The 15904-nt window shown below is 48.8% G+C and overlaps 1 protein-coding gene across 1 annotated transcript in view; it reads right to left on the bottom strand.

The window, feature by feature from the left end:
• Znf831 (zinc finger protein 831) overlaps positions 1 to 15904 on the bottom strand; it is a 132185-nt gene that overhangs the window by 52903 nt on the left and 63378 nt on the right. The window contains exons 2-3 of the mRNA XM_051143903.1: positions 7192 to 10854; positions 5262 to 5401 (exon numbers count right to left, since the gene is read on the bottom strand). Of these exons, the coding sequence (XP_050999860.1) occupies positions 5262 to 5401; positions 7192 to 10818 (3767 nt within the window). The 5' untranslated portion in view covers positions 10819 to 10854. The remainder of the gene's footprint in view (positions 1 to 5261; positions 5402 to 7191; positions 10855 to 15904) is intronic.

Below are 15904 nucleotides of genomic sequence, written 5' to 3'. Positions count from 1 at the left end.
ATATGTTCCCCAGCTGGGTGACACAGGACCTAGGCGGATGTCAAGGGGTCTGTTTCTACTGCAGAGAGCTGAGGCTACAGCAGGCTATGAACTCATCACACAGCTCACCAAGAAGTGAGAGCTCCCAGCCCTGCCCCAGAGGGAAGAAATCCCTGCAGTCAGCTTCATACAGAAGACACCTTCCTTGACTCCTGTGGACTGAGACCACAGGAAAAAACCTTCTGCTTAAGAGCTTCATTGAGAGTCTGGCAGGTCGTTAGCAGGTCACTAGCGGAAACAAGAGTGTTCTTCCCCCACTCCACCCCAAGAATGGTGCTTTTACCTCAGCTCTCAGTGTACCCACAATTAACACAAGGAGAGCCAATATGTAAAACAGAAGCAGCCATGGGGGACTTCAAATGCTGGGGACAGCAAGAGAAACTCTAAAGTATGGCTTAAAAAGAGAAGGATTGAGGGCCTGGAGACATGGCCAACTCAGTATCTGCTGTGCTAAGCACAGTTTAGAAGCTCTGCACTATCACAAAAAGCCAGACACATGGGTGGTGGGAGTCTGCGATTCCAGGGCTGGGGAGCTGGACACAGAAGGACGCCTGGCAGGGCTAGCCAGGTGGCCAAGCTGAATTCATGAGCAGCAGGTCCAGTGAGAGACCCCGCCTCAGAGGATGAGGTGGAAAGATTCTGAGGAAGATGCTGGATATCAACCTTTGGCCTCCACATGCATGTGCATGCATACAGGCATGCATGCACTCACATGTGCACACACACATACACACTGACACACCAGCACGTGCACACACACCACACATGTATGCAACAGCAATGAAAAAAGGAGGCCATGAATTTGAAAAGGAGCAAGGAGTGTTATATGGAAGTGTTCACAAGGAACAAAGGGAAGAGTAAGATTATGTCTTTTTAATAAAAAACTAAATAAATAAACAAAAAGACAAGCTGCACACTAGAAGAAAATCCTGGAACATCACCTGCTTAGTAAGGGAAGTGTCTAGTCAAAATGTACAGAGAATTCTCAAAATGCTGCATGGGAGTGTGAGCAAAGTGCTCTCCACGGACAAAAGATGTGGACAGATAGTTCCCTAAGGACATCAAATGGGAGAGAAGCACCCAAGGATGCTCTCTATCATCTACCTATCTATCTATCTATCTATCTATCTATCTATCTATCTAATCTGCATGTGCACGCTCTTTCTTTCCTCCTCCCTCCTCCTCTGCCCCCCCTCTTTGGGACCAGTGAACCCAAAGCTGCTACTCCCAATAAACCTGCCTTTATATACTTGAATTTTGTTTGAATTGCTCATTTTATTGGCAGAGATAACCTATCAGGAAGTGATTGACAGCTTCAGAAGTCAGCTGCCCAGATTCTTAAAAAAACCCCTAGGCCAACCACTCCTCTCTCAGGCTTCATCCCAGAGGCTTGAAAGCATCTGTGCATACTAAGACATGAGCATTTACAGTCACCTTCTTTATGACAGCGCCAACTGAATGAGTCATATGCCTCTCCTCCAGGAACATATATGCAGAGGGTGACCTAGCCGCCCTGAGGCACGCTACTCAGAAATCAGCATGCAAGCAACAATGGATGTGATGGTTACTTTTAACTGGCAGCTCAATGCAACCTAGAATAACCTAGGAAGAGCATCAACATGAGAAACGGATTAGATCAGGTTGGCCCCAGAAATGCGTCTGTAAGATATTGTCTTATGTTCATTGAGCAACCCACTGTGGGCATCATTTCTTGGTGTTGGGTCTTGGGTTGTGTATGAGCGAAGAACTCAAGCTTAGCACAAGCAAACAAGTGATCTAGCAAGCATGCATTCCTTTCTCTCTGCTCTTGGCTGTGGGTGTCATGCGACAGTTGCTTCCGGTTGCTGCAGCCTTGACTTCCCTGCTATGAGGGACTGTAGCCTGGAACTGTGACCTGAAATAAACCCTTTCTCCCTTAAGCTGATTTTCGGCATCATCTTATTCTTATCGTGTTTTATTTTAGCAACAGAAATGAAACCAAGTGAACAGGCGACCCCCAGAATAATTAAGGTGTGTGGGAGCTATCCCCAGAGAAGAGCAACACACACACACTCACACACTCACACTCTCACACATTCACACTTACTCACACACCCACATACTCACATGCTGACACAGTCACATGCTCACACATACACACATATACACACATACACACTCACACTCTCACACACTCACATGCTCACACACACACACTCACACATGCACACATATACACTCACACATACACTCACACTCTCACACACTCACATGCTCACTCACACACACACTCACACACACTCACACACACACTCACACACACTCACACACACACACATACACACAGTAAGTTGATTTCTCTCTCAGTCTAGAAGAAGCAATCAAATCTACAATGAGAGAAAACATATTCAAGGTTCACTGGAAACAGGAGGCACACAGTGGGTAGAAGAGAGGAATTAGGAAGAAGCGGTGGAAACTTTGGGGGGGTGATTATCTGTCTATGATCTTAGTTCTGCTCTTGGTGTCAGAAGTACATATGTCAAAATTAACTAAATTACATGTCTTTAAGATGTTTGATTTATTAGAATTCAATTACATTTCAATAAATCTCCAACAAAGACGTTATTTAATGAACCAAGAAAATTGGTAAAAATTTAAGGACACAGCTGGACAATGCATCCACATTGTGTATCCACACAGACAGACAGAAGTTACTAAAGGCAGAAGACGTGCAAGTTAAGCCTGGTGCTGCACACTCTAAGCCCACCCTCAGGAGCCTGAGGCAGGAGAATCACCGGTGCAGGTCAGCCTGGCCTACACAGTGAGCCCCTATTTCAAAAAGGAAAAGTTGGAGAGATGCCGCAGTTGGCAAAACCCTTGTCGCACAAGTATGGAGACCTGAGCTATGCAAATCTCTGAGCTGTATTCCCAGAACCTGCATACAAAACCCAAAAACAAACAGGAATGGGGCATGTACTTGGGATCCTAGCACGGGGAAGCAGACATAAGCAGAGTCTTGGCCAAGGTACAGGCCAGTGAGAGACCCTGCCTCACAGGGAAAAAAAGGTAGATCTGAGAAGAACCTGAGATTGATTTCTGGCCCTCATATGCACAGGCACACATGTGAATGTGTATACATATGCACCACACACAAGAAAATGCACACTCGTGTGCACACATATGCACACACACAAGAGAGAAAGTCTAAGATACATTACTTTCCTGTTTTCAGAAATAGAGGAGAGAGTGGGACGGAAACAGTGCTTGAGAAATGAAGGTGGAGAATTCTCCAGGAAGATCATCAAAGTCCAGTGGATTCCTAATAGGATACATAAAACACAAAATCTAACTCCAAGCGTCACAGTAAAACGGTGGAACACAAAGACTAAAGGAAAAGCTTCAACAGTGGCTGGAGATAAAGACATTCCACAGACAGAGAAGGGTCGAGCAGCAGACTTCTCCGCCAAAAGTGGAAACTAAAGATGGTGCCCTGGGAGGAAAAGAGTGTTTACCTAGAGCCAGAAGAATATTTCCCATCACCAGGAGGAAATGCAGCTATTTCAAAATGATGACACCCAAGGCAAACTTCTCTGCAGGAATTCTGAACTCATGCTTTAAGCAAAAGAAAATATCAGGATGGTTCAAAGTGCATCCAGAAATGAAAAAGTAGTATAGGTCAATTCCTTATGCCAAGATGAATAAATGGGCTTTCAGAACTAAATGCTAGGCAGAAGAATACACACACAGCTTTTAGCAGGTAAAGAATGTATACTATCTAGACTCTCACATGATCCTATAAATTATATTTATCACTTAAAAATTGAAAACAGCCAACATTAACAAGCATTAAATAAGAGTGAACCTCACTCATAGAATGAAATAACATCTCACAACAAATTCCAGGAAGATGGACAGGTAGGTAGGTAGGTACGTAGGTAGGTAGACAGACAAACAGCAAGAAAGATGATGGATGGATGGATGGGTGGATGGATGGATAGATAGGTAGATGAAAGGATGGGTGGATGGGAGGAGGGAGAGATGGATGGATGGGATAGATAACTGATAACTTATCCATGGGTAGATAGGTAGATAAATAGATAAACAGACAAGCTACTGCTCCAGTGCCATGCCTGCCTGCCTGCTGCCATGCTCCCCGCCTAGATGTTCATGGACTCTAACTCTTTGGAACCATGAGCCCCAAGTTAAATACTTTATTTTGTAATTTGTCTTGGTTATGGTGTTTTATCAAGCAATTGAAAAGGAACAAGACCCTTACTCAGAACTTCCTAGCCCCGCCTGTGACCAACTCTACATGTTCACCTTTAAGGCTCTTATAGAGAAGTTCCCTGGGGACGAGGCCCTTTCTTGGCTCCCACAAGGCCAACTATTAAGACAAAGATCTTCAACTACAACCATCTGTGGGGATAGGCATGTAACACAGCTGAGAAACATAGCTGAATATCTAAGGCTGAAGAGACATGGGGACTGAGATATTCACACACACACACACACACACACACACACACACACACACACACACACAAACAGTTCTCACCTACCAGGGTGGCTACTACTTATCTCTGGCAAGCTGTGTCCACCCAGGAAGGCAAGTCAGTGTCCTCAAAACTTCTGATAGATTGACGTGAGTGGGAAATATGGAAACTTGTATGGAATCTGATTTTTATTATGTGGCTGCAACTTTTAGACAGACCCCTTGCTTGAAGCACTCGTCCCAAGAGCTACTGCTGAGCTCTTAAGGCCTCCTGAAAGATATCTCTGGCCTTTTCTAGAAAAGAGTGCCTCTGAATGTTCAGAAGATTACCCTGCCCCCCCTCAAGTCTTGGAATTACTGAGACATTATCTTTGCTTCTCTGGATTTTTTTCTGCAAAAGACATACATTACTTGCAAATATTAAAAATGTCTTTAAAAGCAATAATCTCTCAGCACTAAAGTTGGATAGATGTATTTCCCACTTGGTTATCTCAAATATTTACTGTGCCCTGCCTTATAAATATACTGGTAAACAACCACATGGTCAGTGGGATCATGCTGGAGGGGCTGTGGGAAACAAAGGACTATCTGGAGCCACAGAACTCCAGACCAACAGAATAGGCGCCTCTCTCTGGAGCTGAGGTGCCATTTGAATGCCACATTCAGTTTGTGGAGATTTAACTAAGGTAGCCATTTGTGGTTCCTGATACCAGGCCATCAGGGAAGCAGAAGAGGAGGCCATATATCTTACCTCTTAGAATGAAGCATCATTTTCTTCTGCTTGATGTTCTCACGAGATGGCTTCACCTTCCTACTGCACAGTCCTTTCTTCCACTGTGTACTGGATACCTGGTCTTGCACCCTCATCCCTGGGACTATTGGATAGGGGAGCTGAAAATACCAAGCATGTTGGTATCATGTCACTCAAAGCCCTCATGGTGGAGAACCATTATGAGTTCTCATTCTCTCTCTCTCTCTCTCTCTCTCTCTCTCTCTCTCTCTCTCTCTCTCTCTCTCTCTCTCTCTCTCTCTCTCCAGGATGACTATATAGAGAAATTAAATCACCCAAATATTGTATTACCAAATGGCTTGAGCCTGTGAGGTATTCTTACCAGGCAACTGGTTGTGTGCCACCATGGAACCTTCCAGCACCATGCCTAAGCTAGACCTCCAGTGGCAATGCTGGACCTCTGATTGAATGGAAAGTTAATGAAAGCTACAATCCATATCCCCTCAGGAATCCCTATAGATTGGAAGGAGAAGATTTAAGCCAGACTTTGGATCCCCACCCCAAGCCCCTGGGGAGAAGCAAGAATGTTTGTAAATCTCAGCTCTCACCTCTGGCTTTGCTCCACAAACCCAACTATAACTGAGGTCTCAGGACTCCCTTCAGCTCCCTGTCCCAAGCCATCTCCTAACAGGACTAAGACTTCATCACATTTTCCTTCCTATCTTTGCTTCTAAGAACCTCAGAGTTAGATCTGAGTCTGGTTATCTTGATTATAGTGGAGTTATTTCTCGCCATGGCGCTGAGGTAATGAACATCTCCATTTAAGAATATTTACTTGATCCTTCTTTTTGTTCTGCTTCCGTTTTTTGTCTGTGGTTTACCTGTCAATACCAGTTTTTACTTTCTAGTTTTTGGAGAGGTGGCTTAGTAGTTAAGAGCACTTGCTGCTCTTGCAAAGGACCCAAATTTTAGTCTAACGTCAAGTGGTTCACAACTGCCTGTAACTCTAGCTCCAGAGGAGCTGATGTCCTGCTCAGTGACAAAAGTATCCCACAGACACAACAGAACATAAATGTGGTTTTTAGGAGAAAGAGGAGGAGAGAAAGAGGAGGAGGAGGAGAAGAGAGAAGAGGAGGAGGGGGAAGAAGAAGAAGAAGAAGAAGAAGAAGAAGAAGAAGAAGAAGAAGAAGAAGAAGAAGAAGAAGAAGAAGAAGAAGGAGTATTTGATTCTTAGAAGACCTAAAGAGCTCCAGGCAGTATACTTTTTTTTTTTTTTTTTTTTTTTTTTTTTTTTTTTTTGTCTCTGTTACCAGGAACAGAATAAAGTTTTATGTCTAATCACAGATATCTAACCTGGATGCTGTAGTAAAATATTTCTTTCTTTGTATGTGGTGTGTGGTGCCTGTACGTGTGTGTGTGTGTGTGTGTGTGTGTGTGTGTGTGTGTGTGTGTACACCTACAGGTGGAGGCCAGAGATCAATCTTAGGTATCAATTATCAGGAGCCATCAAGCTTGTATTTTGAGTCAGGATCTCTCACTAGCCTAAGATTCGTTGGTTAAGCTAATCTAAGCAAGCCCCTGTAGAGCTTTCCGGCTCCATCTCCCCAGTGCTGCGATTAGAAAGGCTGCCATAATACTTGGTGTTTGAAATGTAGGTGGCAAGTACTTCACCAAGTCAGCCATGACCCAGGCCCCAGTACACCAGATCTTTACCATGTCATTTTTTTTTTAATGAATTTTGTTCATATTTGGGGCCTTTACTTTTCCCACCCCATGTGTGGCAGCCATAGCCATCCTAGGGAGCAGATGATCTCATATTGGTAGTGATAGCCACAGGGATAGATTCATGAGTTCTCTCTCACCCTTCCCACTTGCCTCCTCTCCCTCCCTCTCTGTCTTCTGGTCTCACTCTCATATTCCCCCAGTTTCCACCAGGCCTAGCTGGTGTTACCTCAGGTGCCTGCGTAGGCCTTTCTCTTCCTGGGTTTATCTTGGTCTTTCCTCCACTGCTCCTGGCCAGTGCTCTGTCACTCTCACCCTGGAGGCTTCCATCAGGCAAGCCTGAAGCCAAGCGCCCAGGAGGTGCCTTCTGTTGCTCTGCAGGCAGGGGCAGGCCGCGGCCCAAGCAACACCATGTGAGCTGGGGCTCGGCCTTAAGTGAGGGGAAGGAGCTTGTGGTCTCACAGTTCCTGGGGCTCCCTAAGAGGTGTGACAAGCCCAGTTTCTGCTGGTTCAAGGAAATACCCTGGGACCGCGTGAAAGATGTGAGGAAACAGGGGACTTGAGAGAGAAAGCAGGCAGGCAGCCTCCCCTTGGTCTCCAAAGGAGGACCTTCTAAGGCATTCTTAGGAGGTGTCCCCAGTTTCTGGGATGATGTCCAAGGGTTCGAAAGATTCCCATGTGTCCTAGTTCTTGCTGGTGGGCTGTCTGTGCGGAGGCAAAGGGTGGCATGGGTCTCACTCACTACATCCTGAGCCACATGAGTGTCACATGTGTGAGTAGGCAGGATGGAGGCTATCTCCTGGATGGTGCCCGAACTGAGGCCAGGAGAATGCTCAGCCACTGGGACGCTGCTGCTGTTGCCTCTTCTTTTCTCTCTTCCCATCTGTGCCTCTCCTCTTCCATCCCTTGACCTGGACCCGTGAGAGTCCTCTGGGCTGCCACCTGCCTCACCTGAGCATGAGTATGCTCCAGGTGGCTGGAGAACCCCCAGTTCTGATCCAACAAGAAGGGCCTGCTCTGCAGGCTGTGCATTTGTGCACAGAGAGTCTGGGCCTTTCCCAGGCCCTGGAGCAACAAGAGGTAAGGGGTTCTCTCCCTGAGGTAACCTGAGGAGGTATCTGGGAGCAAAGAAGCCACCAGACAGAGCAGCAGGGACACTGGGATCCCAAGGCTGGGCAGGCAGCAGGGAGTGGAGCCCAGGAGTCCCAGGTACAGAAGGCAATGGGGAATCCTTGTCCCCCAGCCCTGGCCACCTCAGGGCAACAGTAGAAACAGCTGAGGAGGTATCAGAGGACTCCGGGGCTGTGGTCACATGTAGGATACTCTCATTTGAGCTACCCAGCACCTCCTCGGGGTCAATGTCCTGTTTCTGGGGTGGCCAGGGATCAGCCTGCACAGAGCTACCTGGGGTCTCAGCTTCCACAGGCCCTGGCTGCTCCTGACGATGCAACCCCTCCACCTTTGGCCTCTTTCTCTCTGAGGGTAACTTGTCTTCTGCAATATGGAGAGCCATAGACCCACCACTGGACCGTCTGAGGGCACCTTGGGCCCCGGGGCCGGTTTCTTGTATAGCCTCGATGCTGGGGTCTGGCAAAGCTGTCTCAGGAACTTCTAAATCTCCTCCTTGGTGGGGCCCAGACACTGCAGGAGGTTGGCATCCCAGGTCCAACTCCCCACTCGAAGACAGCAGAGGGCTCTTGTAACTCACACAGAGGCCATCTGTGCTGCCAAGGGTAGGAGACGACTTGGCTCTGGCCACCACCTTCAGCTGCTTAGGAGGCTCGGCCTCCAGTGAGTCCTCCAGGGATGGACGGCTTCCCCAAGATCCTGGCTCAGCCCCTGCTGTAGTGTCCCCAAGCATAGGGCTCCTGTTATCTCGAGACAGGGCTGCACTCTCACTCCCTGCTACTGCTTCCTGGGAAGAAAGGCCCAGCTCTGTCCCCTGGCCCTGTTTCACCTGCCTGGGCTTCTGTCCTTCCTGGTGGCTGTTCTTCATTTTCTGGTATATTCTCTTGAACGTCTCATTCCCATAAACTTGCCATTTCTCCTGGGAGAACATCTTCTGCTTCCTCTGGCTACACTTCTTACCGGCTCTGCCCTTGCACGCCGCCCCCTCCTGTACCCCAGCTCTCTTTCCATCTAGGTCCTCAGCCACAGTCGAGGGGTCTCCCGTGGGGGTACATGGCAGGTCTTCCACAGCAGCCTGTCTCACCAGGGCCCGAGGGTGACCACTGGGGATGCCTGCCAAGGTCAGTCCTGGGCGGCACCCCAGTCGGGCTGGGGGGAGCCTGGGGCTCAGGGCCTTCTGCATCCTGGGAACTGTATCCTGTGGGCCCTGTGGTTCTGGCTGCAGCTTAGAAGCCTCAATGAAGGGCAGCGAGTTGCTTCTGGTGACTGGGACACATTCAACAGTGGTGGAGAGCTGTGTGGGGACAGAGTGGAAGAAGATGGGTCTGGCCTTTTCCAGGGGTGTGAAGGTAGAGCAAGTCGGGTTGAGGGCAATCCTCCTGCGGGTAGGCTCCAGCGCCCGGATGTCAAAGTGGAAGGAATCTTTGTAGGTGTATGGCATGGGCAGGTCGATGCTGCCCTGCTTGGACAGCACAGTCTTGCGGGGCCGTACATGGTCCAGCTGGGGGTCGTCTACCACCGCCTGGTTATGGGAGATGAGCTGGGCAATGCGCTCCTCCAATTTCTTCTTCTCCATCTCCAGGCTGGGCCCTGATGCTGCCGGTTCAACCCTGTTGCGGGCAGAGTCACAGCCGGGGCCCCCTTCCCCTTCAGACTCTGCACTGTGCTCCGACAGACTATGCAGGGGGCTCGAGGCCACAGGAGGCTGTTCCACACTGTCCGAGCGAGACAGGTAGCCAGAGTCTGTGCTCTCACACTTCCTCAGCTGGCCCTCCAGAGCCTTGGAGTCCCAAGGCTTTTCTGAGCATGTCTCCTGCTGCCGCTGCAGGGGGCAGGCCTTTGGTTCTGGCAGTTTCCGCCTAGGCTGCGGGCTGGCTAGTGAGAATTCAGGTGACACCAACTGGGTCTGGTCCACAGAGGCCTCCCCGTGGGAAAGGGCGGCCGTGAGCGAGGGAGCCGATTCCACTTTCCGTTCCCTGTTCTTAGCAGCAAGGGGGGAACTGGCACCTGGAGAAAGGGCCCCCTCTGGAGCTCCTTCCTCTCCCCGGCTCTCCACTGAGGCAGTCTCTCTGGGCCTGTCTCCCTCCTCCAGAAGGCTGCTCCCACTCCCCTCAGACTCTGAGGACAAGCGGGAATTGTTGAGGTGTGTCTGAGTCCGCCTATGTTTATACAGGTTGCTCTGGGTCTTAAAGGCGATGCCACAAGTGGAGCACGGGAAGGGCCTCTCACCTGTGTGGGACCGGATGTGTTTCTCCAGAACACTGGGCTTCAAGCAGTCCCGGCCACAGTGCGGGCACAGATGCTTACCAGCATTCTTCAACCTGCCTGGGTTGACCAGTGTGGAGCCCACGCCCGGTGAGAGTACAGGCAGTGTGCCCACGATGTTCACAGTCAGGGCCGGGGTGGCTGGCTTGCCCACCTGGGTGGGACTGGGTCCTTCGGGCTGCAGCAAGGGGCTGAGGATGAAGGGTACGCTGGCCCCCTCCAGGCTGCCTGTCACCAAGGGTGCACGTGGCTGGAAGCCCCCAGGAGGTACTGTGTGGTAGAGCGGGACAGGCAAGGCCTTCAGGAACAGAGTCGGGGGCAGGCCCTGTTCCGGTGGCAAGACGACAGGACCCAGGGTCAAATGAGGTGAAGCCTGTGCACCTGGGCCCCCTGGAACGCCAGGTGCAGGGGCTGGCTGGTCCCTGGTAGGCAGGGTAGGGGGAGCTGGTTCTAGGGGCTCCATTCCTCATCGTCTGTGTGGCCCAGGGTTTCTGTCAACCTGTGGGCGAGAACCACACGTTACCATGGGTGTCTCTCTTCTCCCCATCAGAAGACACGAAACAACAATCCCCCAGCACTCTTGTCCCCAAGTTAAGTAAGGTGAGATGTTGCCAGACTAAGCCTCGTGACTCAAAAGACTGAGGCAGGAAGATTACAAGTTCTAGCCCTGCTTGGCTGGCAGAATGAGATCTTGCCTCAAAAGAAAATATATGAAAAGAAAAAGAGTTGTATTTCGGTGATAGATCACTTGCCTGGCAAGCAACAAGGCACTCAGTTGAATACCCAGTGTCTCACACACACACACACACACACACACACACACACACACACACACACCCCATTCATAATCGCACAGTCACACACACACACACACACACACACACAGACACACACACACACACGCACACACATGCACACAGGTGAGCACCCTGTTGGGATGGCTGAGGTCCACAGTGGCTAACAAGTCTAAATCTCTTGCTTACCTACGATGTCATATCTAGATGTAAGTGTCCAGAGCCACACCCTTCTCACTTTGAGGTTCTGAGCCTTAGACCAGGAGGACTTCAGTAAAAACCAGAACTCAGCTTGGTGGAGGGACTCCAAGATTGGGAAACTGAAATGCAAGGCTGTGAGACAAACTTGAATTTCAGAAAAATTACGTATCAGACTTTTTTTTTTTTTTTTTTTCTGAGACAGGGTTTCTCTGTGTAGCCATGGCTATACTGGACTCACAATGTAGACCAGGCTGTCCTCAAACTCACAGAGATTCACCTGCCTCTGCCTCCCTGAGTGCTGGGATTAAAGCTGTGTGTGGCCACGCCTGGATGCATCATACTTTCTTTCTTTTTTTTTTTTTTTTTTTCTGAGACAGGGTCTCTCTGTGTTAGCCTTGGCTGTCCTGGACTCGTTTTGTAGACCAGGCTGGCCTCAAACTCACAGTAATCCGCCTGCCTCTGCCTCCCAAGTGCTAGGATTAAAGGCGTGCACCACCACGCCCGGCTTTGCATCATACTTTCAATGTATGGAATTATGGCCCAAATATTGCTTGAGAAATTCTCATAAATATAAGCTTGTCCCCAAGAGCCCAAAGGGTCATATTTATGCTAATATGATCTTGTCAAGTTCAAATGTAAGCGGGAACCCTATATTTGATCTCATGATGCTACAACGAGTGTTTATTCAACCTCAGGACAAAGCTTAGGTCTCTCCTCAAAGCTCTGCACATACAACTGAGATTAAGTCAGTCAGCGGTCACTTAGCAGGGGAAAAGTAGATAAACTAGAACCAGATCACATTCTGTTCCTCAGGTCACTAAGGGAAAGTCGGATGCTGGAGGGACAAGTTAGGTAGACACCGTCTCCCACCTGAGCTTCTGTGAACATTGCGCCCCAACTCTCCCCCAACTCCCCACCCCCTAATCCCCACCAACAGTTCCTCAAGGAAAAACCAAACTCTGGTCTCCAGTGGGTTGCGCATGCTCAAGGCAGCACCATGCTGGGATTGCAGGTGTGAGCAGGCACTGACTTGCTGACAGGAAAGCTGATGTTCAATGTCCCAGGAAGCTTGCAAGCCAGTTGTTAAACAAAGCCTTACTTAAGATCACACTGTGCTAGATGCAGTGGTGCCTGCCTGTAACCCCAGCACTGGGAGCCTGAAGCAGGACCGTGAATTCCAGGCCAGCCTGAGCTAGACAGCAAGGCCCTGTTTTAAAAACACTGAAAACAAAAAGGAAGATATATAGATATGCTATGAAATAATTACGTTGAAAGAAAAGATATTGCAACCACATAACTTTAAAAAAAAACTATTATCAATGTATGTGCACATGTGCACGATGTGTGTGGGCACAGAGAGGTCAGAGGGCAACTTTGTAGAATCAGTTGCCTTTCTGCTTTTATGTGAGTCCCAGGGATTGAACTCATGACGCCAGACTTTCACAGCAAGCCCCTTTACCTGTTACATCTTATAACTTCAGGCCTTACAACTAGATATATATGTACAGAAGACTAAAGTTAGCCTTTTCTTCATGCCACATGCAGAAGAACAATTCAAAATAGATCAGAGTCATCAATGAAATACTGAAAGCTCTAAGACTCTTAGAGAACACAGAGTTAAACCTAAATAATTGGATTTGGCAGCGACTCCAAGAGATGTGCCAGAGGCACAGCCAGCAAAAAAAAAAAAAAAAGTAGAAAATTTTGACTCATTGAAATATTTGTGTATTAAGAACGCTATCAAGAAAGCCGTACGATGGGAGAAGTGTACCATGAGACATAGACTGAGGGCCTGCAACTGGACCCTCAGGCCCCACGTGAATGCCAGGTGCAGTGCTGTGCCTGTGAGCTCCGGGGTCAGTGAGCAGCTTTGCTGCACTAAGGCCGAGGGCCCAGGAGTACTGTTCAGAAGGCAAGGCACCTGCTGCCCAAGCCTATAACCTAAAGTCTGAAGCCCAGAACCCACATAGCGGTGGAATAAAAGAACTGACTCCACCCTGTTGTCTTCTGCACCCTGTGGCACATGCACAGTACTGCCCACCATACATGCACTCACATAGTAAAAGTAAATCAAAAATAAAAAAATCGCAAGATCATGAAAATCAATAAAGAGGTGAGAGGGTAGGGAAGACACCCAGTGTTGACCTCTGGCCTTTACATGCATGTACACAGGTGATCAGCAGGCAAGGACACTTGCCTCCACAGCAAGGGACCTGAATTTCATCCCTGGGGTCCACTTGTGGAAGAGAGTTGATTCCCTCAACTAATCCTCTGACCTCCATACATGCACCACGTCTCACACACACACACACACACACACATGCTCACACACATGCTCACACATACACAAGCAAATAAATAAATAAATGCAATTAAATAAGCAAAGACACCGGAGAGGCTGAAAGGAGAGGATCCTGAGATTGAGACTTGTCTAAACTACCTAGGAAGCCCCTGTCTCAATATAAGCTTAAAAAAAAAAAAAAAAAAAAAAGGCCACTGGAATAATTTCCCATTCGCTAACATGGTGCACTAAGTATAATAAACTGAAAATAACAACAAGTCTTGGTAAGAGTAACCCTATGCAGCTATTTCCTCTGAATTCAAATACTCTCTCCTGCAGGAAAGGAATCGTTTCTCCTCAGAGGCAGGGCTGGGTAGTCATAAGGGCCCACGGTAAAGTTGTACACACAGTGACAGTGCTGGGGGAGGAGGCTCTTTGGGGGAGCTGCCTGCAAATTGCACAAGGGCTCCAGGTGGGCAGCTTTCCCCACACACGGCCCATGCTAGAGTGGACTCTTAGGTGACCTGGCTACCTTTGTCCCTACGTTACTGTCACCCCATAAACTCATTGGTTTCATCAAGTTTTGTTTTGTTTGAGAAACAGTCTTCCGTCTGACTGTGGGATTGCTGGGATTACAGGCATGTGCCACCATTGCCAGTTTAACTCCTTTTCATCCTGGCTTCCTTTCTTCTTTTTCTTTGTCTTGTTGAGTTAAGGTTTTGCTGCGTAGTCCAGGCTGGCCTGGAATTCGCCATCCTCCCGTCTCAGCTCCCTGGTTACTGAGATTTACAGATGTGCACCACCAGGACTGGTAGATGAAATAATTTATGTGAAAACAGAGTGCTGTCTGCACCTACCACGGAGAAGAGTTTGATTCATTTGCATTTTCAGTAACATACCATAATAGTCTGAGTTATTATCCAGTGGTTCTTCCCACCCCTGCCTCTTCCTCCATCCCATTTGCACAGCAACCTCCTTCCATTGCTTGGGTGTGTCTCTAGTGTGGGTCCCAAGGAAAGGTGAGTTTCTGAAACACTCAGAAGGAATGGGAAGGTTGTAATAGAAGAGGCCATTGAGTGTCCGTCACCCCATAGGTCCCACCATGGGTAACCAAGGGGACCTCCACAAGGAGCATGTGCAAATCTGGGACTGACTGCCCTGGGAGACAGTCTCCTGGCACCTGAGAACCAGATCTAGCCAATGGTCAGAACAGTCTCCACAGCTGAGTGGAGAGTGGGATATGACTTTCTCACGTACTCTGGTGCCTCACATTTGACCATGTCCCCTGGAGGAGGAGACCTGGTGGCACTCAGAGAAAGGACAGCAGGTTACCGAGAAGAGACTTGATACCCTATGAGCATATACAGGGGGAGGAAATCCCCCTTAGGAACAGTCATAGGGGAGGGGAATAATGGGAAAATGGGAGGGAGGGAAGAATGGGAGGATGCAAGGGATGGGATAAACATTGAAATGTAACAAGAATAAATTAATAAAAAAATTTAAAAATAAAATAAAATGATGTCTGAAACTTGATGGGTGAGGCTTCTGTTCAAGTCCCCAAGAAAGAGTCCAGACATCTGAGTTCTGAACCCTAATCCTAAGGAAGGAAGTGCATTAAGCAAAGCCTGAGCTACTAGCACTGATAGTCCCAGTGGGCTGGTTGGGGGGGGGGGGGCAGGAGGAAGTGGATGGGAGGAGAGCCAGAAGGAAGGGAGGAGTGCTTCCCACCCCAGCCTGCCTCATGGGGAGTAAGGGGGAGAAGGTAAGTGGGACCCCATGCTAGGCAGTCTGCAAAGAGCTGCACCAGTGGAGCAAGTGTACTGATGGGAGGTGAAGACAACCCACAGAGTTCTGGACCTATGTCCTCCTACAGTGCTGTACCCCTGCAGAGCGGGGGGGGGGGGGAAGGGGAGGGAAGATGCTGCTGAAGGGGGAGGAGTCTCAGCAGGTAGCTAGGGAGCCAAAGGCCAAGGACCGGCCCATTACCAGGACTAACAATAATCCCAGGCACAAATAACTGTCTTGAGTAGGAGGCTCATCAGCCCTTGGAAACTGAGCAGACCCACTGCCACCCTTACAGTCTGGCTCTCATAGCTGCTTCCCTACTGGGACCAAACAAATGAGACCCTTCTCTTGGGACCATCAGTCTAGCCCAGGGCAAACTCCACAGGACAGAGCTGATCTTAACAAGGAAAGGTGAGTTGTGCCATCCCGGTTGGACTGATAGGGAAATTAGGAGGATGGGATAGGAAGGAAGGAAGGAATCCGGATTT

The sequence above is a fragment of the Acomys russatus genome, chromosome 4 (assembly GCF_903995435.1).
Source record: "Acomys russatus chromosome 4, mAcoRus1.1, whole genome shotgun sequence".
NCBI lineage: Eukaryota > Metazoa > Chordata > Mammalia > Rodentia > Muridae > Acomys > Acomys russatus.
Note: the sequence above shows the minus strand (reverse complement) of the source record. Positions and strands in the feature narration are given on the sequence as shown.